This window comes from Electrophorus electricus, chromosome 8 (assembly GCF_013358815.1).
Source record: "Electrophorus electricus isolate fEleEle1 chromosome 8, fEleEle1.pri, whole genome shotgun sequence".
Lineage (NCBI taxonomy): Eukaryota > Metazoa > Chordata > Actinopteri > Gymnotiformes > Gymnotidae > Electrophorus > Electrophorus electricus.
The window spans coordinates 19,049,936-19,074,992 of NC_049542.1; the positions used below are offsets into that span (position 1 = coordinate 19,049,936).

The 25,057-nt window shown below is 40.2% G+C and overlaps 3 protein-coding genes across 8 annotated transcripts in view; 1 reads left to right on the plus strand and 2 right to left on the minus strand.

Annotated features, from left to right (window-relative positions):
• Nucleotides 1-4,884, minus strand: part of ppp1r9a (protein phosphatase 1, regulatory subunit 9A) — a 38,970-nt gene extending 34,086 nt beyond the window's left edge. The window contains exon 1 of the mRNA XM_027012068.2: nt 2,831-4,884. The gene's annotated coding sequence lies outside the window, so the exon portion shown is untranslated. The remainder of the gene's footprint in view (nt 1-2,830) is intronic.
• sgce (sarcoglycan, epsilon) lies at nt 1,587-11,095 on the plus strand. 5 transcript variants are annotated; one of them, XM_027012084.2, is made up of 13 exons: nt 1,587-1,795; nt 2,341-2,400; nt 4,895-5,017; nt 5,270-5,427; nt 5,709-5,781; nt 6,304-6,502; nt 6,645-6,807; nt 7,140-7,354; nt 8,019-8,045; nt 8,594-8,782; nt 9,071-9,114; nt 9,620-9,657; nt 9,754-11,095. In XM_027012084.2, the coding sequence occupies exons 1-13, from the start codon at nt 1,759-1,761 to the stop codon at nt 9,802-9,804; spliced, it is 1,377 nt and encodes a 458-aa protein (XP_026867885.1). In that variant the 5' UTR covers nt 1,587-1,758; the 3' UTR covers nt 9,805-11,095. The 5 variants fall into 5 exon arrangements, with proteins under 5 accessions (XP_026867885.1, XP_026867886.1, XP_026867889.1 ...); XM_027012085.2 differs by lacking the exon at nt 8,019-8,045; XM_027012087.2 differs by lacking the exon at nt 9,620-9,657 and having other exon boundaries at nt 1,588-1,795.
• casd1 (CAS1 domain containing 1) lies at nt 10,967-23,126 on the minus strand. Of its 2 annotated transcripts, XR_003410786.2 has the most exons (19): nt 22,806-23,126; nt 21,739-21,835; nt 21,530-21,650; nt 16,988-17,032; nt 16,817-16,885; nt 16,675-16,719; nt 16,464-16,587; nt 16,148-16,359; nt 15,630-16,052; nt 15,250-15,339; nt 14,977-15,096; nt 14,685-14,841; nt 14,517-14,596; nt 13,890-13,991; nt 13,469-13,609; nt 13,309-13,386; nt 13,101-13,193; nt 11,697-13,004; nt 10,967-11,497 (listed from the first exon to the last, which is right to left on the minus strand). XR_003410786.2 is itself a non-coding variant. In XM_027012073.2 (18 exons), the coding sequence occupies exons 1-18, from the start codon at nt 22,993-22,995 to the stop codon at nt 12,744-12,746; spliced, it is 2,448 nt and encodes an 815-aa protein (XP_026867874.2). In that variant the 5' UTR covers nt 22,996-23,126; the 3' UTR covers nt 10,967-12,743. The 2 variants fall into 2 exon arrangements, 1 of the variants encoding a protein (XP_026867874.2); XM_027012073.2 differs by having other exon boundaries at nt 10,967-13,004.
• Between the last annotated feature and the right edge of the window lie 1,931 nt (nt 23,127-25,057).

Here is a 25,057-nt window from a genome sequence, read left to right on the forward strand (position 1 = left end):
GATTGTCCTCTCTGCTGCTACAAGATGCTACCTCTTAACTGATGCTTACCAGAGCATTGGGCTTGCCTACAAGCTACTGCTAACGCTCCCTGTGTTGCAAATGCAGTGTGAAAGATCATTCTCTGTGTTGAAGAGAATCAAAAGCCACCTGAGAAGCACAATGATGCAAGAACATATTGAGGTATTCATGTTGATGTTGGTGGAGTAAAGTATCCTACCCAAACTTGACACTAACAGTATTGTTGATGATGCGGCTGCTAAGAGCATCAAACTGCGTAAACCGCTAGCCTACTTGGGTACTGGCACTTGGATATGACATTGAGATTTCACATGTACTTGAATAACATGTAAGCTGTGCTACAAAATTTTTATTTTTCATTAAATTTTTATTTCTAAGCATGTCATCTAATTTTAATTTGTGTCTAAACAACACTGTATAGATTAAGTTTGGCAACAGTTTAGATAGAGTTTATATCATAGCAAGGAGTGAGCCACATATTCATCACAAATTTTAAGAGAATTACAATGAATAATGGGCCAAGTAGGTCAACCTCATCACCTCACTCATTAAAGGATGCCTGGGCTGGTTTTGAGACCCAGTCCGCTCCTGCATACAATCAATGTAAGGCCATGACGTGCTGTAGATTAAAGGTTAAGTTATAAAAAAATAAGTTGTAGTGGAACCATTTTAAGATAAAAATGCAGATTTAATGCCATAAAAGACCACACTGAAACATCAACAAGGTTTAACATTGTGTGAATGTAGTGAAAAGCCCTACAAGGTTTAACATTGTGTGTACTAGTGTAAAAAGCCCTAATTATCAGGCTTGTCATAGGTTAAATTACACAACTGACACTATCTAAAGGGTTTTAGCCTATTCTCAGGTATTAGGCCTGGAATGAATTTGACATTAATAACAATGGCTTATTGTGATTTCAACACAGTAAAAGTCATAGGCTGCTGAGGCCTAACACTTGCCTTGACCAATAAATAAAGGTATGAATAGCTAAAAAGATTTTTCTACTGAACTCATGGTCTTTTATTTGGAAATATGATTAAATTGTAGGATAATATGAGTATTAATAGAATTATATCAAACTGTGCTGTCCAGTTATGGAGCATTACCCAAGGTGCAAAGGGAACTTTGTGTGACCATCTGTCTGCTCAGCTTCACCACAGGGGGATTATATAATAAAACATATCTCATTGTATGCTTTAGAGTTTATGGACATTGATGGGCAGAGGAGTAGGTAAAGGCCTTTGCTCAGTGGAATATAAATGTCTCTGAAAAAGGGGTTGCCTAACTCGGAATATGGAATATTGTCCAATAAGAATTTCAATGATTAAATATATGTCTATTTATTTATTTGATTAATTCTATATTTCAGGAGTACTGAACACACCCATCAACCAAACGGAGGCGTCAAAAGGACAGAAATGTTTAAATGAGAGTCGGTTTTTTTTATTCCATTATATGAAAATGATTCTTCTGTCTTCCCTACATGAAATAGCACTTGGGCGTTGTTCTCTTCGGCCCTCGTTCTCAGAAATTCCGTATAAATAGGGCTTCTGAATTTCCACCATCTGCGCCAGATGTTTCCACCAACTAGAGAGCTGTATGCTCCCACAGTGCGTTCGGGAGAAGGCGGAGGGGAGGGGGAGGAATTAAGTAAAGGGATGCTTATGGCTGCCAAATTCCGGGTACCATCAGGAAAAATATAATCTGTAATGTAAATACTCATCGCGACAAATAAACCATGGACTCAATGGGCGTTTTCGTGTGGCTTATATTAGGTACGTAATTGTTTGAATCAACAATATTAACAAAATGTGCACCATTTTGCGTTAAAAGATAGCTATCTGGCTAACGGTAGCTATCTTGCTAACTATCGTAACGGATTACCACTAGTGCAAATTATACCGCATAGCTATCTATACTAGCGTTACGTAAAGTTTAAAATTAAAATATTCATCACTAGCTTGTTGGCTACGTAGAGAAAAATATGTAACGTTGACGCTTGATATTTGCTCTCTAGTTGAAGCGAGCAAGTCGAATGATTTTTCTATTGTAGATTCTATAAATACACAATGTTATCGTTTGCTGTGCGGCAGAGCTGAAGAAAACAACTGAATACTGTTAACGCAATCATTTTATCATTGATGCTTGGCTAATTTATATATTTGACATCAATCAAATACAATTAAATCTAAAATAAAACCCAATTACTTTTAATCCATATTCGATTTCATTTTTTTGCATGAAGTTGCATAAATGTTCTCACGATTATTCTTATTGTGTTGTACATTCTGCCCTTGTCAAAAATGTCTTAACTGTCAAGGACATAGTCAAATCCAGGCTTTAGTCGACTACAAACAGAGAACTTTCTCTCATATGAGCGGTGAGTGAGAGTCAGCTATGCTTCGTGTAACCCCTTATCCTCGTCATAACACTGAAACGCACCATTGGTTGTTCTGTTTTGTATGCAAAGCTTTTGGGGTTTTTAACATCTGCAAAACTGCTGAATCGTCATACTATATTGTTTCGATCTGCATTTATACGATAAACCAAACAAGGTCTTACACATCGTGTATTTGAGGATCCCATCTACAGGGGCTCGACATTATTTTGACTCCCATGACTTGCTGTAATGTAGGCTACGTTATAGGGGTCATCTGAAACACTATCAATTCATTTCAGATTTCAGTATATTAGACATGTATTTTTAGAATACTATTTGTAGCTTTACAATATAAAGGAACGTGGTATTTAAAAATTTGACATATTCCATCACAAATGTGGTGTTTTTGGCTGCAAAAATCCCATGTTACCTGAGTCTTGGCTTTCATCTTAGATAAAGCAGATCCTTTTTCTGCACCTTCATGGCTCCCAGCTGCCCAGTGATGGCAGACTGACCCACTTCCATGGGTAACTTTCACTTCCAGGCAAGAGTACTTTGAACAGACAGAGCAACTACTGGCTCAGCAGACTCCCATGAGTCTCTGCTTCTCTGTTGTGAACAGTGAAGTGCATAAGTTTCCCCTGACCGGAAAAGCGAAACCCGTGCAAAGATGATTCGGCAGTTCAGTGGGACAGCTCAGCACTGGGACAGAGTATGCCTGTTCTTCCAAGGCATGTAATGGATGACATACGGCCTGGTCAAGGCTGGTGCATAAAAACATAAACTACAGTTAACCATTTCTGGACTCACCTGAATTCTATATTCTTTGTGTGTGTGTGTGTGTGTGTGTGTGTGTGTGTGTGTGTGTGTGTGTGTGTGTGTGTGTGTGAGTGAGAGAGAGAGAGAAACCTTCACATGGTGCTGTGGCAAGCAGTGTGACATTAACCACTAATGGCTAATCCATTAAAAATGGGTGACATTCACCACCTTCAGGCGGCCTTGTGCTTGTGTGGTTGGCCATCTGATTGTTTTAAAGCCACCATGGCAGGGCTTAGTAGTGGGATGAACACTTAGCAGAGTGGCACAGTAAACAAGAGAGGTCTGTCTGCCCTCTCACACCCAGCGTAGCCAATGTCCCAACACATGTAACACAAAACAGATCAATACCAGGCCTTGCTTGTAGCCATTAATTAAGCCAGTTATGATTCAGCGATTTACCAGTGGTTTGTTTGTGTCTGTCGGTGAATTCTATGTAATATGTATTGTGTTGTACATTAATGATGCGTTTGAGAGGCCATTTCCTGAGAATGTAAAGGAACAATCGTCTATATAGAGTCAGTGATAGTTTTAGTGGTTTTCTATAGTGTTATTAGAGCCAATACATGTTGGAAAAGTGGCTTGTGGGTAGGAGGCAGTGATTTAGTATTTAGCTATATGCATGCAACTGCCTCTTTTTGATTCCTGGTGACATGGGCACTACAGTGTTGACAGAATACAATTCCAGTGTCAGTCTGATGTCTGTCCTTGCACACACTCCAATGCTGTTTTAATTCAGAGTGAACATTGTTGTTTTGCTTAAACCTAACTTATTTAACACCATGAAATGTACTGTATGGTGAAAGAATAGCTTCCCAAAAGTAGTTGGGCTTGGTGGGTGCTAAAGTGTATTGGGAGCTGTTTCATAGCTGGAGGCCCAGTTCTTCCCCTCTCCAGCGCTCTTCATTGTGGTGAGTAAAATAAGATCCCACCTACAGACTGGAGGGGAGACAGAGAGGAGAGGCTGAGGCAGGGCTAAGGGAAGAGCAGTGGCTCACAGCACCCCCACTGGCAGCTTGATGTAAACCATTTTTAAGGGCTGCCACTATACCCTGAAATGGATCCTGAATGAGGAATGTGAGTGTGTGTGTGTTTGTCTGTGTGTGTGTTCATTTCTTAGTTAAATCTCTTGCCTAAATGGGAGGACTTAAATAATGCTTTCATAGGTAGTGGTAGGAGGTGTTTGGCATGTGAGTCTGTAAAGAACAGCAGAGGTGGAATGTGTGGACATTTTAGCTTGTAAGAATTACAGTCCAACCATCACTTTGTCACTGATACAATATAATATATATAATTAAGTAATGTACACCTAAACACTGGGTAAACGAATGCGAAATGTGCCTGTGTGTAACATATGATGACAATCATTTTATGGCAGTGCACACACTCCACATATCAGCTTCTTGTTGATGAGAGGAGTGAGTTCGTAGAATAGAATAGAAATAGTTGCCAACCAATGCTTTGTTTTCATCAGTTCTAAGGATTGTTTATATTGGAAGGGGTATAAGGTATTTTAGAACATTTTTGCTTGTTGTTTCTAGAGTATTGTCCATGTCTTGTTTTTTTAGTGCAGATGGTTTTTTTTTGGTTTTTTTTCATGTACCCAGAACACTGGGTGTTTGTGACTCCCACAGTGATTACAGTTAATTCCCTCTTTGTCTTTTCCTTTCGGCTCCAGTGATTACCATCATTTCGCGGTCACATGCTGACCGGAATGTCTACCCTTCAGCAGGAGTGCTGTTCGTCCATGTGCTGGAGAGAGAATACTTTAAAGGAGAATTCCCTCCCTATCCAAAGCCAGGTATTGTATGCACCCTCTGCCTGACATACATTCTTTTAAGTTCAGTTATTAACTCAGGCTCTGTGCAGAACTGTCCGATTTCTCTTATTAATTTTATGAAATGTCAGAGAGTGTCTCCATGAAGGACATGTCCTCAAGCAGCACCAGGACTCATATGTAGAACAGTTGCTAAAAATGTGAGGCACAGGAATAGACTATTGGCTAGAAGTCAGAGGTTAACTCTTTATTGCTTTTAACTAAACTAAAACACAGGGGACACCAGCAATGACCCGATCACCTTTAACACCAATCTGAAGGGCTACCCTGACAGGCCAGGTTGGCTGCGCTACATTCAGAGGACCCCACACAGCGATGGAGTCTTATATGGGTCCCCCACGGCAGAGCATGTGGGCAAGCCCACCATTATCGAGGTGGGACCGAGTGCTCATGTCTGTTTGGGTTTATTGTAGTCGGCCTAGCCAGCATCCACATAGTACACATTATCATGCATTACTCATGAATTGTAATAGATTAATTATTCACAGATTTTTATTGATTGAATAAGTAAGTCATTAAGGTGGCTTTAGGTATTAACTTCACACTGGATTTGTCACCCTGTTCTGATAATATTCCTGTATGTTTTTGAATTAACTGCATTGTGCTATACATTGAAAGTACCCTGAGCAGGACCTTTGTTGTTGGTCTGTTATAGATTACTGCCTACAACAGACGCACTTTTGAAACTGCCAGGCACAACTTGGTCATAAATATCATGGGTACAGAAGGTAAGATTCTGGGAAAAACTATAAGTAATACATGGTGTTAGCTGGAATACCTGTTCAATAAAACATGGAGTTGTATCTAAAAATTAGAAATTCGAGGTAGAATTTTTATATGGGCTTTTTATCATTTATTTCCTCTTATATTAGGTTCAGTGTACTATAAATTGTGCTCTTTTAAAATACCAAATTTAGAGATAAATTTGAACTATATTTGGTTACCCTCTCTCAGTATTTGGGTGTGATCTGATTTCCTCAACCTTTGGCATGGTTGAAAGTTTTACATTCATAGTTTGTATTTGACTTTTTAACCAAACAGCTCTTTGGGCTCCCTCTGGTATCATGTAAAATTTGCCTAATCTTTTATAATACACCAATACTTCATCACTGCTTCTCAACCAAGTGACTTTTAAGCCATGTCAAAACTCAGTCTTAGATCCAACAGCTCCAGATATGGAACATACATCTCCTTTCTCTCTCTCTCTCTCTCTCTCTCTCTCTCTCTCTCTCTCTCTCTCTCTCTCTCAGAGTTCCCTCTGCCCTATCAGGCAGAGTTCTACATTAAAAACATGAATGTGGAAGAGATGTTAGCCAGTGAGGTCCTAGGAGACTTCCTTGGTGCAGTAAAGAATGTATGGCAGCCTGAGAGGCTCAATGCCATCAACATCACTTCAGCGTTGGACCGAGGTGGTCGTGTGCCCCTGCCCATTAACAACCTGAAAGAAGGGTGAGCCCACTTCACAGAACAAGGGCATCAATAATATGAATATATATTGAATATATACTTTATACCTATAGAAGGAGCAGGGCTGAGCTGTGCTGATTTGTGTTCTTGCGTGCGTGTGTTCATGTTCGTGTGGTGTATGCAGTGTGTATGTGATGGTGGGAGCTGATGTCCCCTTTTCCTCATGCTTACGTGAGGTGGAGACTCCTCAGAATCAGCTCCGGTGCAGTCAGGAGATGGAGCCTGTCATTACCTGTGACAAGAAGTTCCGAATGCAGTTCCATATTGACTGGTGCAAGATCTCTCTGGTGAGTCAGCCCCCAAACCAGCTTCTTCTGTATCCTGTCATAGAACCCAGAATGCTGCAGAATATTTCATAGCATAAAATATTCTGTTTTGATCCTAGAAAACAGAGCTACTAATCTATATTGTGTGATCATATAGTTTTATGGTTTATGATTTAACAAGATTTTGCCTTTTAGTGAACTAGAATCTGCTTAAATCAAACCAGTGATTTTAAAACCTATATCCATGTGGTAAAATGTGATATGTTGATTAAATCAATTGAATAATTAAATAAAAATAAATCAGATAATTCTAGCTGTTTTTTCCTTTACCCTTCTATAATGCTGTCCTGTAGGTGGACATCACCAAAGTTGTCCCTGTGCACAACAGCCGACCGGACCCGGGCACAGGAGTGCTGCCGGATATTGGAGAGTACAATCCGCCTTCGGAGTCACTGAAGAGTCGAGACTATTTTGCTGACTTCCTGGTCACGCTGGCTGTGCCATGTGCCGTTGCCCTTGTCCTCTTTGTCATCCTGGGTTATTCCATGTGCTGCCGTCGGGAAGGGGTGTAAGTGCATTATGCCTACGTCGTAGTAAAAAAAAAAAAACACACACACTCACCAGTGTTCTAATGCACCAGAGTGGCTAGAGAAAGGTTTACAGCAAGAGAAGAGTTTCAGATCATTATATTTAGGCCTGTGGTCATGAATTTACAGGACATACTAGATACTATATGTTACGTGTGTTTTGACACTCATCCTTTTGAGTGTGTTGAGAGCCAGGGAATGTGGGTCTTCACATTCAGTCTAGAATGGATATATTATAGCACTGAACTGATCAGTAGTTGGTGGTGTTGCTGTGAGGAGGCGTAGAAGGACAGGGTTTCAACCCTGCCCCAAAGCAGCTTATCATCCTCAGCCAACATCCTTTATGCTTCATTACTTTTTGTATACAAGCACATTCAGTCCAAGTGTTCCATCTATCACGTCAGAGCCATCTCAGGAAATATGTCATCCCATCTCATCTATGGCGAGTGCAGTTCACACTGCCTCGCAGCCCCTCAGGGTATCATCACCGGCACTGCAGCCAGAAGAAGCCCATCGACAACACCCCTCTCCATCTCTCTCCATCTCCCACCCAAGTGACCTGACTTGCTCCCCATTCACTTTTGTGTGGTTGTCTATAAACTATTAATATTAGTATTTAATTCAGACATTTTGTTTTGTTTCTAGGGAAAAAAGAAACATGCAAACACCAGAGTAAGTGTTTCCTCTCCTGTGTTTTTCTTTTATCTGTTTTCTCTCTCTCTCTCTCTCTCTCTCTCTCTCTCTCTCTCTCTCTCTCTCTCTCTCTCAGGCAATTCTTTTATTTGCTTTCCCACATTTTATGTTCCCCTAGTCCTCTGTCACGGTGACATTTCCATGCCCATCTCAGTCATTCATAAAGACACCATGTGGTCATCTGGCTGGGCAGCTGTTGAAAGGGACAGAGCCAGGTTCTAATCTAGTGACCTGCTAGTAAACACATTACCTGAGTTTCTTATGACAAGAATGGAAATACAACATATGGTGAGAGAGTGGAATCTGGAAGTGTGATAATCGTGAGAAGCTCTTGCCAAACGACGAGACCAACAGTGACACATTCCTTTCTTTGCGTTCTACATGCTCCATAGGCTGTGCAGTGTAACATAGCCGTTGAATGTTTCCTTTGTGCCTCGCCTGTACTGCGGCGCATGCGTGTTCAGTTTATAGCACCCAGCGTCCACGTTTTTATCGCTCACCTCTTCCTTGTTCCTTCATCTTCCCAGCATTCAGCTGGTACACCACAGCTCTATCCAGAAGTCCACTAAGGAACTGCGCAGTATGTCCAAGCACCGGGAGATCTCATGGCCCCTCTCCACACTGCCCGTCTTTAACCCTGTGAGCGGTGAGGTGGTGCCGCCCATCCACCCGGACAGCTACGAGAGCACCAGCATGCCGCTCATGCAGACCCAGACGTGAGTGTCCCTGGCCCCCTCGCCCCTGTGCTCTGTCCTGCCCTGGTGTGCTACCTGCAGCTCTGGTTCTGAGATGGAGACTGCTGGTTGGGCTATGCACATCTTTCCAGGAAAACCTTTAAATTCAAGGTTTTAAAAAATTGCTGACCACTAAAAACAATGTGTTTCTTACTACAAGAGCATTAAGTGCAAAATTATTTACAGAAGCTAATATGAGCTCAGGAATAATATGGTCTATCTATTATTTGAAATGCATATTTGCCCTATTAAAGCTATGTGTCTTCACAGAAATCTTCAAAATCAAATCCAGATACCACAGCAACAACCTTCAGGTATGTATACACCAGCTTCTTGTGTTGTTCCAAGCAGTATCACACATAATTCACTGTATAGTATGTATATGCAGGAGAATAACTGATACAGCTGTTTTTATCAATAATTTTTAATTACATCATTATTCCATCTGAATATTAAGGTGTTATTTTTGGCCATATGACTCACATTATATAGATTTAATATAGTGAAAGATTACAAACATCAAACCTGTTGTTTCTAAATCGTCTATTGGTCCTAGCTGGCATTATGCCACGGTCAAATTTGCAGCACTTATGTTTTTAGAAATGGTCTAACTACTCAGCCGTGTGATTATTCAGGCTCAGGCATCCACTTGGAGGTGGCTGACTTGTTAATAAACTCCCCATTACTTGTTTAATCACACATGTAGCTCTCTGACCAGTATTGTACTACACCCCAGCATACATGCTAGTGAACTGCAGTTGGTTCACTCAGAAACTGCTGCCTTCTAACATTATGTTCGTTCATTTACTGCTAACAAAGGAGATAATTACAGTATGTCTACATTTCGAAGGCTGGAGGCAAGTACTACAAATTGTATATGCATTAGAGTGCAGTGTCATGTGTTGGGAAATTTTCAGTCTTGAATGACTACATCTCATTTGTTCTCCATCTAGGTAAATGGTATTCCTGAAGAGAGGAAAGTGGCTGAAGCTCTGAACTTGTGATAAGATCTGTCACTGCTTTCTGTTCCTCCATACTTCATGTTCCCAATTTGTGCCAAACATGCATGTGCTAGCTCTGTGGACCTGTGCATGTGTGTCAGAGTGCAGTGTAAGTGAAATGTACACTAATCCAAACTGCAGTTGGAGATTAAATGTAATAATGCCTATGCTTACACAGTGCATTTTAAGACAGTATGTCAGCATTCTGAAGTATTTTGCTTTTCACTTCAGAAGAGAAACTGCCATTTACAAAAGCACATTTAAAGGGACTCACAGGCTTGAACAGATGTTAATTGTTTTCTGATTGTGTTTGTTAAATACACAACTTTATTAAATGTAAAAGGACAAAAAAAAGATGTTTTGATAAATAATTAAATAAACTTGACAGTATAAAACCATAATTTTCTGCTCTTAGTTTCATGTGAATGTGCACTTGAGTATATTGTGATCTATGCTAATGAGAGTGCACCACAGCTGTACTGATATAAAACTGCTGGAAAAACTCAGCATGAAACATTTTCAATAAGGTGTTTATCACCAACAATGGCTGTACAACAAATAGAATGTATTTACAAATTAAAATGGATAAATTTCACATTTCAAGACAAAACTGAAATATTTATATTAGTTTTACACTAACAGCATAGGGGTATGGATTGTGTCTTTAAATAGGACAAAATTAAACTATACAAACATTTAATATATATGTACAAAAAAGTTTTAAAAATCCAAACATTTACAATATGATGTCTCCTGGTTTATTATAGCAATAAAGAGAATTAAAGTCTAGAGCTGTTCAGTTCAAACGCTATCATTCACTTTAGAGAGAAGGTTCCTCTTTACATTTAGCAACGCTATGTCTTCCAAGAATGGAAGAGGATGCTTAAGTAGTACAGATCCTTTGGAACCTGCAAATCTGTAGTGTTACAAGAACTATACTCTGAAAAGATGCTATGACAGAACATTCTTAACACTTAAGTCTATGTATGATCAGTCATTATATTTCAAGCCTTTGGTCCTTGTAAAAGGAACAATAGTTACCTCTATGGCATAACAGACAAACTGTATTTACACAGTTGAGGACAACTATAGGTTTGTTCTGTATTTACAGAGTTGTGGAGAGCTATATGTTTGTTCTGCAAGAACCTGTACTATAAAATATGTAGATATTACTCTCAAGATGATCAAATAAATCCAAACAGAGAAACATCAAGGTAGATCAGATGAACACAGCCTTAGTTCAACTGCATAAGCCAATTTAATAGCAAAGCATGTCCAGTCACAGCTGTGGCTATGACACTAGTGCTCTAACATCACAATCAGTTAATAAACTTGCCAATATAAAAACAACAGTCTGCTCTTAGTCTCATGAAAGCTCATACACCAGATTTATAGTATTTACCAATGGATTTTTTTTAAGGTAACACTTACATCTTTTACAAATGCAATTATTAATCATTAATATTTAAACAAAAAATTAATGCTAATGGACATTAATAGCAAACACAAAAGAATTTAGGTCTCCACAATGCTATTCTGTTATTTTATTTCTGGCCTCAGAAGGCTCTCTGAAATAACTGTTGGGAACGCAGCTCATCCTCTTTCTTCAGTGTTGTAGAAAGTTCAGTGTCAGGGCTATAGCGCTTTAGCCCTGAAGTCCCTGCTAGTAGCTTTTAGGTTTTGGGAGGTAAACATCCTACTCAGTGCAGCAATATAGTAAGGGAATAAAGAACCATATGACATTCAAAATAAGATTAGTTTGTTTGGCATAACTGAAAGATAAAAGCTGCAACACGTAGTACAAAACATTGGATGTTATTTTTAAAAAAAAAACACAAAACAAAATAAAAAACACACCAAACAAAAAAAGCCACAACTATTATAAAAGCACTCACCAATCTAAGACTTGTCCTCCTTTGAGATCCTTGTAAACCCTTCTGAACATCCTGAAAAAGGCCAGCCTCCACTCATGACTCCCTTCAGCAGTGCCACTGTCCTTGTCTTGCATCACACCATAATGTTAGCAACATTGCTTTTCACTGGATTACAGCAACACAGATTTACCCTTCTTAGTTTATGCATTTTCATTTTTTTGCAGAAAAAAAGGATAATAAATAGAGAAACATATTGTCTGACCATTCAAGACAGTTCTGCTGTCTTGAGATACATATAGTCTTTCAGTAGTCCATGCAGTAACCTTTTACTGTCCATGTTCTGACAACTATAAAAGTTTCATATGTCTGTTTTCAGTTCAGGAGAATTAAGAACTACTGAAAGCATTAGTTAAAATTTACAAACAGTTCACAATAGTGGTTTACACTGAAATGAATTGGCTCGTGATTTGTAGTTTAACTGACATCCCAAAAGCTAGCATATGGTGCATTGTCTACTGCATAAAGTGTGAAAATAATACTCCACTCTTATTTCACTTCACATGAGTCTTTCAGTCATGAGCAAAGAATCCAAAGTAGGAAAACAGGAAAAAAAGAGAATCATGACACAAAGACAACCCTGTACAAAATAAACTTAATTTAAATGATTAAATACTGTACATACAAAAAAGTACTATAAGACATGGATGGAAAGCAGGCCATTTTAGGCTTCATCAATTTTAGCATCAATCTTGGTCTTAACCAAAGTGTAGGTTTCAGCACAGCAATGCAATATTATACACATTTGTATGCTTTTGCCTGTAGGGCCAATGTACGCAGTTTTATAAAATCTGTGTCCACTGTAAACAAAGCTTTATAATGTAGGTCATTCATGCACCATGGGCCTTGTTTATAGATATGTCTCAATTGAATTCAGTATATAGCATAGTGTCATCCATTCTTAAAACTCATTAAGAATTGTAGAAAGGTCTGACTCAAAACCCTCAGCTCACTTGAGGTGTATTCATGAAAAGCTGTGGCCAGCCAGGCAAGAGGCTGTGCCAGACTCCCTTAGTAGGCAGGCTGCCCACCGTCAGACAGCACGATGAGTCCGAGGAGGAGTGCTGCAGCCAGCAGCCTCTTCATCAGGGCACCACTCTCTTTAGGAATGGCCACCTGCGCAAGGTCATTGGTGATCTGTGAAATCTCATGGGCCACACACACAAAGATGAAGGAGCTGACGATGATGTTGAGGGAGGGGTTTCCAGGAATGAGCACCAGGATGCCCCTGGTATCTGCCGCCAGCCATATGTGGTACTGACAGATGAAGAGCTTCAGAAGGAGGGGGTTGATAATAACGTAAAGTGAAAGTCAGAATGCAATATTCTGAAGCATTTAGTTTGAAAATTAGCTATATTTGTATCATACCTCTAATGAGATCTTTCCAAACCATGCAAAAAAGGAGCTATAGAGGGAGCGGCCATAACCAGGAATGTTCCTGATTAGAACAAATGCTAGAATCTGAAGGTAGAAAAAAAAAAGCACAGTGAATGGCAGACACATCTTGTTACATAGGACTTATAAGTATGAGTACCAGAGAAACAGAGTGAACCAGGACTGAACAATTGGAACTCACCTGCACCACTGAAATATAGGGATGCATCTCATTGCATTGAGTTTTATTTTTACAGCCACTAGCCCATATGGAATATGTCTATAGGAAGAGAAAATATTCACACGGAGTCGCACCTAAAGGGCCAGCAGGAGTGAGACCCTTGCAGCCTTACTATACTTACTATAAATGAGACCACTGATATGAAGAGCAGGCAGTTGGAAATCTTGATGGAGAACAGAGGTTCTCCTTTGCCTTCAGACAAAACCTGGCATTTCTGCAATACCAGGTAAAGAAAGGCAAACAGCATCCCATGGAACACAGCCTGCAATGCAACATGGACAAAGCCATTCAAAGGAACTGTCACACATTAGTAAAAACATTTTCATACTTGAGTCATAACTTTTTAAACTTATAATCTTGCCTAGTAATTACAATCATAAAGTGTCAATATCTGTCAAATTATATAATCTATACTGACGATTACTACTACTACTACTACTACTACTACTACTAATAATAATAATAATAATATATTGAATATATAATTTCTCTCCATTATTCAGTAAGGTACAAAATTAGAGGGAAATTCACATTTGACTTACAAATCTGTCCAGTTTCCACCTAAACCACCACTCATGGATGCTGCCTTGCAGCTCAAAGAGCTTGGATATAGGCCACACAGAGAAAACCTTCTCGAAGAGTCCCTTGAAGAGGACAAAATGCTCAATATTAGGGCTGTGCTCAAAATATTGAAACAACAGTTACTTAATTATATAAGCTACATAATATGCAAAAATTGATAAGGTCATGACATCAATATTTATCCTAATAAATTCACCTTAAGCATATTAGTGCTCTATTCTTAAAAGGGTATTAACATAATATTTTTAGCTTGTTGTAAGTTATTCATTTTGTCTTCCTGTAGATGGAAGACATGTGATACTCTATATCCAACAATTAGAAACACAGCGAAGCAGCTGATATCAGCGCTGCTAAGGCTGAAAGTGGCAATACAGGTATTTAGGTTTACGTTGAATAATTCAATTTTTGCTTTTACTGAGCATTGTATTGTTTCTACACATATTGTACTGAGACCCTTGTGTTGTGACACATCATGGAGTAGGTACCAATAGCCTGCCCCATTTACTATATGGAAATCGAGGCAGGTTAAGTAATAATCCTAGAATTCTCAGCTTTTCTTTTGTTTGTTTATTCACGTTTGACCTTACCTGTGAGTATGCAAAGCAGCAAATGAAAAGAAGTAAGCCTAACAGTTTCAATAAAAGTGCCAGGTGCCAGAAACCACTACCTGCATCAAAGAAAAACAATATTGGACTATTTGCACAAACCATGTCCAAATAACCAGAAAATGTCTGATGTTCAATGGGAGTTATTACCATTAGCTTTTATCTGAAGAATCTGTGGCCACATGGCCATTGTGCCATAGATGACCACAAACCAAAAGGTAACCAGAGGCACAAAGTAGTAGAACTGGTATGGCCTGTCCATGACAAGGCAGAGCACTACCACAAGGAAATTGAGTCTGAAGAGAACCTAAAGGAAAATCATCTAATCTTTATAGGATGCAGTTACAGATTATTCAAGGACGTTCAATCAACAGGTCAACACAGTGAAACCAACATGCTGTGGGAATACAGGCTGTAATATATGGCGGCTGGAAAAAGATACCTGGCACACTCTGTAAAGTCCAAAGTCTCCTTTTAACCAAAAGAAGGAGAAGTGGCCATATCCGGTCTGAAAGAGATAAGCTGCCACTAGGACCCGGACATGCATGTACACAGGAATAAACTGTAGGAGACACAAGAGAATAAGGCAAACTTAGCTGATGATCAGTGTGTTGAATGTATTACTTTATTTCAGAGGCACTGACTCCTTATATAGTCTAGATAGATATATGATTTATAGTGTGGTGAATGCATTAAATGTATTTCAGGAACTTACAGCACTGGCACCAGATATATGATAGATGAGGATGACCAACTGCATCCAACCTTTCCACTCATCAGTTTGCTCTCTGTTCAGAAGTTTAGTCTGTAAAGTGGAACAGAGCAGACTTCTTACACATAAACCCAAATTTACACAACCACATGGATTTCTTCACTTTGTTGTTGCACTTTATTTGTGTGATTTAATTGAATAAACTGTCATAAGGAAACAAGGACAGTAAGACTTAAGCTAAATATATATATATATATATATATATATATATATATATATATATATATATATATATATATATATATATATCTCTCTCTCTCTCTCTCTCTCTCTCTCTCTCTCTCTCTCTCTCTCTCTGTTGGCTTGAGAACATGCCCTCTAACCTCTTTGCTGTTCTCATTGTAGAAGATGCCAAGCACAAATATATAAATGAGTGGGATGAAGAAGGTGGAGTGTGTATAGAACTTCTGTTCTTTCATGAACAGGTTTGCTCGGTCACAGAGGTAGAAGTACAGCATGATGATGCCCATCTTGCAAACAGACTGCAGTGCTTCCTGTAGGCTGAATGGAACTGCAGCAGTTGGAGGTTTCTTCTCCTCTCCGCTCTCCACATCAGGAACAGGCCTGCTCTTGCGATGTCTGCTGTAGCCTAGCAAATGGAGGACCAGGAAACAGACGCAAGCCACCAGGAAGAATCCTGCCGCTAGTTTTTGCAGGACACTAAGAGGAGGAACACTCTGACAGCAGGAGCCATCAATGGGCTTCAGGAGCTTGTTGCACATAGAATTCATCAGAATCATTGCACCCTAAAGAAAGAACATAATAACAAGCCACACTGCCTGATTAATGACACAAGTATATGAAAGTATTTCAAGCAGCAGTATTTGAACTAATGACCTACCACATTCCTTGTGCTCTCAGGGAGGTGTAGCCCATCCACAGACTGGGTAATTGTCTCCATGGCAGCCTGCCGTGAGGCCTCCAGGAACTTTACTCTGGCCTTAGCATTTCTCTTGTGGTTCAGAGCTCTGACTGCTGCCGCATTATACAGGTCTATCTGCTCATTTGTGATCATCTTTCGATTCTCACTCAGCACCTCCTCATTTACAGGATCTACAAAGGCACAAGAAAGGAAAACAAACAATCAAACAAATAAACAAGATAATTTGGCTGACTGATGCAATGTGCGTTTACTAGTCTTCCTGTTTGAAACACACCTTGTAAGACCCAATAGACGTCATTATGCTCAGATAGTTTTTCCAGTGGAGCTGCTATAGATGTGAGGTTTGCTTTGTATTGAAGGAGTGTCTCGCTGCTGCCACTGTGCAGTTTGATGGACCACTGTGCAAATAAGAGAGTTTAAAAATTAGAGAAACAGGGCTAACATGATCATCATCCCAATATTTAGGCAGTGGAACACTGACTTACAGTGGCTGCACCAATGATTATAACATCTGGTTTAGCAGAGGGCCTCTGTAATAAGTGATCAGAAAACAATTATAATGTACACTGCACCACCAGGAATTAGAATCAGACAACAATAATCATACAGTGATTTGTCTTTATTTGCCTTTGCCTCTGCCCAGGACATCAACTGCCCCTTCATTGAATTATTCACTTCTGCATACCACAAGAAATCCTGCAAAATAGCAGAACATATTTCCTTTTAACAACTCAGAACCTCTAGTGAACCATTTTTCTATTGCTATAAGACAGTAATTGTGCATGAGAATAAACTCACCACATTAACAGAAAACTCCCTATCTGCAAAGGGAATGTTTTCATGCTGGCAGGGTCATCAAACAAAGCAAAGAACAGTGAAAGACATTTAAAAATCTCTATGATTAACATCTGTTGTTTTTCTATGCATACTGAGTACATGAAAGTAAATGTAGTCTCAATAACTAATGCATACACCTTTTACTTTTTAGTTTAGCATATTAGAACAGATCAGATATATGAAATTCTAAATGTTAAATAAAAAAATGCATAATAAGCCACACGTTTGATTTTTTTAAGAAATGTAATTCATCAAGATAATTAAAACAAAGAAATAATCAGTTTTTAATAACTTCATTGGCTGCAAAAACTAATAAATGCTAATAGAACATTAAATATATTTTGGAAGCTGTGTTTGCATGGCCCGCATGTTTGTGGCCAGTTAGACAAAAAAGAAACAGCAATTTACCTTGAAGACATTTTTGTGTTTTGTTACATTCACACAGCAGGTAAATGTGGCCCAAATCTGATTTTCTGACCAAATCCATTTTTAGGTTGTTTACAGTATCTTTTTATTGTGACCTAGACTGAATGGCAACCAGCTAGTAGTGCGTCAGAGTTCCTTTGGCCTTCAGAACTGCAGCAGTTCCACTAGGTGCTGAAATCCACTAGGAGTTGAGATCTGTACGTAGGGATCTTGGCCCTGGAAAGCTTCGCACAGCTGCCGCAAATTAGAGGTACAAACATGTTCTGAACAGCCTGTTCTACCTCGTCTCAGAGGTGCCCTATATGATTAGCATTTGGGTATTGCGAAGGCGAGGGAAACAAGGAAAACACATGTTCCTGGAACCAATGTGCAACGTTTGTGGCATGGTGCATTGTTCTGCTGAGAGTGTCCTTCTGCCATAGGGTAAACAGCTCCCAAGAAGGGATGAACATCCAGTCACAAGTATCAGAGGAGCCAGGGTGTACCAAGAAAACATTGCCAGACCATTACTGAAGCTCTGCCAGCCTGAACTGAACGATTCATGCTCATTGATGAATTGAGCTGAACTGACCTGATCGATTCAGCGGGCTCATCGATTCATGCTGCTTGTGCCATCAGCATGGTGCTTTAGAAATTTTGATTCATCTGATCAGGTGATGTTTTCCCACTGCTCAGAGATCCAATTTTTGTGGTCTTTTGACCACTGGAGTCTTGCTAATTGATTTGCTTTACACAGCAATGGCATTCAAACTGGTTGTCTGCTGTTATAGCCCAGCTCTGCTAAGGAATGACGAGTTGTATGTTTGGACACTTTAAATGGAGCACCAGCATTATATTCAGCTGCAATTTCCTGACTGTGCATCACCTGTTCGCTAGAATGATTCCTGACATCCTCCTGTGACCCCTTTCATCAATGGGTTGTTTACATCCACAAGATCCCCTTTTGCTGACTGCTTTTCCTCCATCACACCATCCTCTATATACTCTCGACATTGTTGCATGAGAAAACCCCAGGAGGTTTAAGGTTTTTGAAATACTGGCCCCAGCTAGTCTAGCGCTGATGACTTATTCAAAGTTGCTCAGATTGTTAGAGTTTTGTATTCCCATTCTAATGTGGATTCACACCAGGATTAGGCCCAAAGACCTCAGTATCACCTGATGCCAGTGGTCAGGGAAGGGGACTATGCAAGTAATGCGCAAGAAAACAGAAATGTGGTAAGAGGGCAGGACTCCATGCTAGGATAATGCTAAGACTTCTGTGCTAGTCTCCAAGCACTGCTTGTGACTGTTAAATGCAGACCTTTTTATCTACTGCTGGAATACATCACCATGCTCATAGATGCACAACACTGTGAAAGAGGCACACTTTGAACTGCATGGTGCTATTAGTGAACTGCAAAACACATACCCATACAATCATGCAAATCTCAAGTCTGTGTTCCCTAAATATCATAAACATGTAGACTTTGCAACAAGAGGGGTGAACATGTTGGATCTTGTTTACACAAACACAAGCAACTCATTCATACCAGGTAGAGCCTTACCCCCACTTCAGACACTCAGACCACATCTCTGTTATGCTAATACCTGCATACACACTGCTCATCAGGAACCCCAAGCCACTTCTGAAGCAGGTGAAATCCTTGCCAACAGGACCCATCCATGCTCTTCACGATTGTTTTGTGCACACTGCCTAGGGTACATTTAGTTGCAATCTCCAAGACCAGAAGCTGTGGATGACTGCTGAGGTGCATATGCTACTAAAGACTCATGACACAGCCTTCAGTGCAGACAAAATTGCAGGCCATTCAGTCCATTACCAATTACACGACAACATTTCCTGCAAGTGAAAATGATGACTCACTTCCAGATATACTAAATTACTTCTGTGCATTCTGAAGCACAGAACAAGGTGGCAAGAAAGACCATCCCTCCTCCAAAAATTGGTTCTGTGTCTGACCATGGCTGATGAAATAAAAACTCTGCTGGACCAAACAATATTCCTGGCTGAGTGCTCAGAAGATTTGCAAACCAGCTGAAGATGTTCTCTCAAATATATTCAAGATATCCCTGAGCAGCACCACCGTCTCTACATGCTTTCAAGGCCAAGACCTTTGTCTTTGTGCTGAAAACGTCTTCAGTCTCCTGTCTGAATGATTACCTTCCCATCACACTCATACCCATCGTCAAGAAGTGTTTGGAGAAACTAGTCATGAAGCAGCTGTTACCCTCACTGGACCCCCTACAGTTTGCATGCCAACCATGCAACAGATGATGTAATCACCACAATCCTTCATCTTAACCTTACCTTTCTGCTAGAATACTGTTTATAGATTTCAGTTCAGAATTCAACACAATGTTTTAGGAACAACTCCATCTGCAACTGGATCCCAGACTTTCTGATTAGGAGAACCCAGTCAGTCCAGATCAGGAGCAGCATCTCCAGGGCCACCACATTGAGCACTGGTGACCACCCAGGGCTGTGTGCTCAGTTCGCTGTTGTTCACTCAGCTGACCCACAAATGTGCATCAGTGCCAGACCACATCAAGTTTGCTGATGACATGACCATGGTGGGTCTCATCAGCAGGGATGATGAGTAAGCATACAGAGAGGAGATGCAGTGGCTAACAGATTGGTGCAAAGTAAACAATCTGTACCTGAATTTGGAAAAAACAAAAAGAGATGGAAAATACTCTTCACTCATCAGTGATAACTCTTTTGTGGAAATCACCACATGCACCAAGTTCCTTCGTGTCCACCTCTCAGAGAACCTCACCTAGACCCTCAATAAAAGCTCTATAGCCAAGAAAGCCCAGCAACGACTCTACTTTCTGAGAAGGCCGAAGAAAGCTCATCCCTCAACCACCATCTCCACCATTTTCTACAGAGAGACAATAGAGAACATTCTGAGCAGGTGCATTACTGCCTGGTTTGAGAATTGCTCCATCTCGGGCCACAAGACACTGCAGAGAATAGTGAGGACAGCCAATAATCATAATTTGGGCCTCTCTCTTCCCTCTACCGTGGATCTTTACAAGACATACTGCTTTCACAAAGCTACAAGCATTGCGGATGATCATACACAACCCACACACATACTCATCTCTGTCTGGCTGTCTGGGAAGAGGAACCAAAGAAATCAGGCCTTTACAACTAAACTGTTTCTTCCTCTATGCCATCAGACTCCTCATTTGCCAGAGAGTGACGTAAAATATTTAACAAATACTCCATTCAGGGAAATGGCAGGTGTTGCTAATAAAGTGGCCATTTGGGGTATATCCAACATTAATCTTGAACAGATCATGCATCTAAATTGACCCACTTGCACAAAAGAAGAATGCTTCATGTGGTCAGCTCACTCAGAGGTAAACAATAAAATGTAGGCAGGCAACAGCACCAGCCACTAGCCTAAACTTAATGCTCATGTTCATCTCTAGTGGAGTTCGGCCACAAATTCAAGAAAGAAAAAAAAAAAAAAGATAATGAGAGTGAGTAAGCAAACTAGGGGCAAGAATTTTAATGATGGATCTCTGTGGAGTCATGGCAGATCCTTTACTTCAATATTTATGAGGTCTGTCACCTCACTATCCCTCCACTGTTTTCAACCATCTTTATTCCTGGCAACACAAAATTATGAAAAATGTTTAGTTGGACTGACATAAGTTGCATGAAAACCGATCTGGAGGACTTGCATTGCCATTTATGGAATATAAATTGGGTTTCAGTCCCATATATGTATGTGGCCAGATTCTGTGTGTTGTATTGCTATTCATAATACCATCCAAATGACAAATCTTTCGCATAGAAAAATACCATATTTGGGTCACTTTTACCTGCTGTGAATGTAGCCTAAATGTCTGGAATAATACTAGATGTATATGCAAAAAACAGGAAACCTACATTCAGAAATCATCTGCCAGAAATAATGTTTGATGTCATTTTTGAAGCACACTGGAAAGGTCCTATCCTGTGCATACTGCTTAACCACTGATGCATAATAACAAAAAGTGCATTATCCAAGAGCTCTGAGGGACATACAAAGAGGCATAGCAAATACAATGGGCAGAAAAACCAACCTTGTTCCCATCTTCCCTTGCCTCTGGGTTGATAATTTTTATGAAAGAATAGAAGAGTTGCCGAATTCTGGAGTCTCCTATGAATGCTATTTTTTTATTTTGGAGACAAGCCTTTGCTTCACTGAAAAGAAAATAACACGCATTAAACTTCCAAACGCTACTCTGAAATTGACCATATGGTGCAACAGTGTAACTATGGTGTGACTCACGTGTTTTTGTATTTGTGCAACATGCAGCCATATGGTTGCCACACATTCTCCCCTAGAAACCGTCCACTGGATAGGAGCCACTCACATGTGTCCCTGCCTGAAATTAATAGGCATGCATGAACTAATATCCTACTGCAAGTTGACGTGCGAGGTAACCGCGTAGTACCACAGGTACAAAGTAATGAGCGGGAGTAACATGCATGGACCAGTGTTATGATGGGTACTGCGAACAATGTAATTAAGGTTTATAGGATATAGCTGCAGTAGTTAATTTATAGCTATTTAGTTAGCTAGCTATCTTGATAGTAATCACCATAGCAACAGTATCCATAGTCCAGATTATTGCTCGAACATAGCCACAGATAGCTCTAAATAGCTATTCTTGAAATGTGGATAAATGTAACTGGCTAGCGTGAGAATGCGGTAACAATAATCTTAGCTCAAGTGCTAAGAAAGCTAGTAAAATAGCTAGTAGATATCTTATACATAGCATACATTGTGGTTAGGTAGTTTACCAAATGTACGAGCAGACAAAATATTGGGCCCTGAGTGCATGATTCACACAGTAGGTTAGCTAGCTAACGCTACTAATAAACGCTTAATTAACTGAATTACTCTAGCAGGTAACTAGCTAGCTAATGATCTTAGCTGTCTATTTCTGAGTGAATCTATACTCAGCTAGTTTAGCCTAGCAGCTAGGTTAGCTAGGTTACTGCTTTACTGATAGCAGTGGGCACAACAGCTACTTTCTACATTATTGTCTACAATTAGTCACCAGCGCTAAATTATAGGCTTCAAAATGCAAATCACATCACACATTAAACAGTTGCTGAATCGGCATGATCGACACGTCCTGTGCAAGAAGCCCTACCCGCTTTATGTATTCTAACTAGTTAGCCAGCGTTACCTATCTAACTAGCAAACTAGCATCCTAAGTGACATTTGACTGACTGCTGTTATGGGCTTTAGTAGCAAGAAAGCAAGCAAACATGCTAGCTAGCTAGTTAGCTACTGCTACAGTTGAAAATATTGCAAGCAAGGCAGCACAGAGCCAGCCTGACACCTACCTCCATAGTATCGGGAGATGGAATGGAACACACTGAGGAGAATCACAGCAACGAGAGAGAGCAATTTTGCATTTTTAATGTTAAAATACTGATTTATCTCCCGTTTGCCTAGGCTGTAGGCCAGGACCGCCATTTTGGCTCCTCCATGACAACAAGCAGATAGACGTGCGGCAGCGGAGTTGTCGAGCATGGAATAGACAGGTACCTTGGCGCCTCTGCGATCTCCCTCAGTTAACAGAGGAAGAGTTGGTTGGTTCGGTGGTGAACAGTACTGCTCCCAGCGCTGGGCTGCTTCTGCTGCCCCTAACTCCACGACAAAAAAGGCAATAAAAAGTTTATTTTCATTCATGGTATTGCTTTCTGAGCTCATGGTATTTAAAAACAAAATCTATCTCATAGAGTTTTACTTTTGGCCTTACATAAAAGGTTGAGCATAATCTATTTTGCAGCAGCAATTTAAAACAAGCCAGATTAACAATCACAAAGGCAACCCTTTTGTTTCTGTAAATAATTTGATTAACCTCTCTCATCACGTCAAATATTACTCTAATAAATGCAATGAGCTTGAAGTGTTCTTTAGCAGCAAAATTGCTGGCATAAGAGGAAGCATAGCAATTAATCAGCCCCATGGACTAAACGTTTATTACCCCACTTTAAACAACTGGCTTTCGATTATCATAATGTAAAGAATGTTATTAATTACATAACATAGAATTTGTCCACATAGTCTCAAAACTACTATTGTTAGCCCCCTTGACTCCTCTGTGTTTAATAAATATAGCCCAATTTTTTCACTTTCACATCTTGACCTTACTACCAGTAGTAGTTTACAAGATTTGATAGTTGATAGAAAGTCAGATCGCCTGTCTACTTTGGATCTCATAGATTGCTGTGCTGCCTTTGATAATGCTCATGAGATTCCACTTGCCTTTGATAATGCTCATGAGATATCCATTGCAGAATTAGTCCAGCTTCTCTTGTTCAGTTTTATACTGATTCAGATTCTCCTTAAGTAGTCATGAATAGTTCAAGTTCAAGTTCAAGTTCGGTTTATTTGTCACATACATAGTCATACACAGTATAACTCGCAGTGAAATGGTGGAGAGTGCTCTGTCCAAACTGAGGAAAAGAAAATGGGTGCATAGAGAAATATAGATATTCTCTATATGTGAAATATATATATGCAAGATAAATATATATATTCTATGTATGTACAAAATATATTAACAATGTATGTACAATATATGTATATTATGATTATATACACAATGTACAATGTATATGGTTGTGTATATATGTACACAATCTACAGAATGTACAGATCCATTTCGTATAATAACATATCTACAGTTGTTGTGTAACAAGGTAATTGAATATAAATATATATATACAGATATACAGTTATGTTACATGGTGGTGGTGGTCCCCACAGTTTATCAGTTTCCCTGATTCAGGGCCCGAATGGCCTGTGGGAAGAAGCTCTTCTTCAGCCTCTCTGTCTTGGTCTTCAGGGAGCGAAAGCACCTCCCTGACCTCAACAGAGAGAAGAGTCTATTGTTGGGATGGGTGGGGTCCTTCACAATTCTCCTGGCCTTGGTCTGGCACCGCTTGTAGTAGATGGTCTGCAGGTCAGGAAGTTCCGTGTGAGTGATGCGCTCTGCTGAACGCACTACCCTTTGGAGTGCTTGTCTGTCCTGCTTGGTGCTATTCCCAAACCAGACTGTGATGTTCCCCGTGAGGATGCTCTCGATAGTGCAGGTGTAGAAGTTCCGCAGTACTTTGGAGGGCAGTCTGAAGTCTCTTAGGTGTCTGAGGTGGTAAAGACGCTGACGAGCCTTCTTTGCCAGGGAGTTGGTATGGCGGGATCAGGACAGGTCCTGCGAGATGTGAACACCAAGGTACCTGAAACTATCTACTCTCTCCACCGTGGTTCCACTGATCCTCACAGGTTGGTAGTGCTGTTCCTGCTTCTTGGTGCAATCCACGATCAGCTCCTTTGTCTTACTGACGTTTAGGAGGAGATTATTTTCCTGGCACCAGTTTTCCAGGTGTTTAATCTCCTCCAGGTAGGCCCTCTCGTCATTGTCCGAGATCAGACCCATGACAACGGTGTCGTCAGCAAACTTGACAATGATGGCGGAGCTGGAAGTGGCTGTGCAGTCGTGGTGTACAGTGAGTAGAGCAGGGGGCTTAGGACACAACCCTGAGGAGCTCCAGTGCTGAGGGTGAGGGTGGATGAGGCACAGTTGCCC

Excerpts from the sequence above, each read along its gene's own strand:
- sgce (XM_027012084.2), top strand. The coding sequence starts at position 1,759 with ATGGACTCAATGGGCGTTTTCGTGTGGCTTATATTAG. Across the intron at positions 2,401-4,894 it reads AACTTTCTCTCATATGAGCG|TGATTACCATCATTTCGCGG; the intron begins GTGAGTGAGAGT and ends TTTCGGCTCCAG. Across the intron at positions 9,658-9,753 it reads CTACATTTCGAAGGCTGGAG|GTAAATGGTATTCCTGAAGA; the intron begins GCAAGTACTACA and ends TTCTCCATCTAG.
- casd1 (XM_027012073.2), bottom strand. The coding sequence starts at position 22,995 with ATGCTCGACAACTCCGCTGCCGCACGTCTATCTGCTTGTTGTCATGGA. Across the intron at positions 16,053-16,147 it reads CTGAGAGCACAAGGAATGTG|GGTGCAATGATTCTGATGAA; the intron begins GTAGGTCATTAG and ends TTCTTTCTTTAG. Across the intron at positions 13,387-13,468 it reads TATCAGTGGTCTCATTTATA|ACATATTCCATATGGGCTAG; the intron begins GTAAGTATAGTA and ends CTCTTCCTATAG.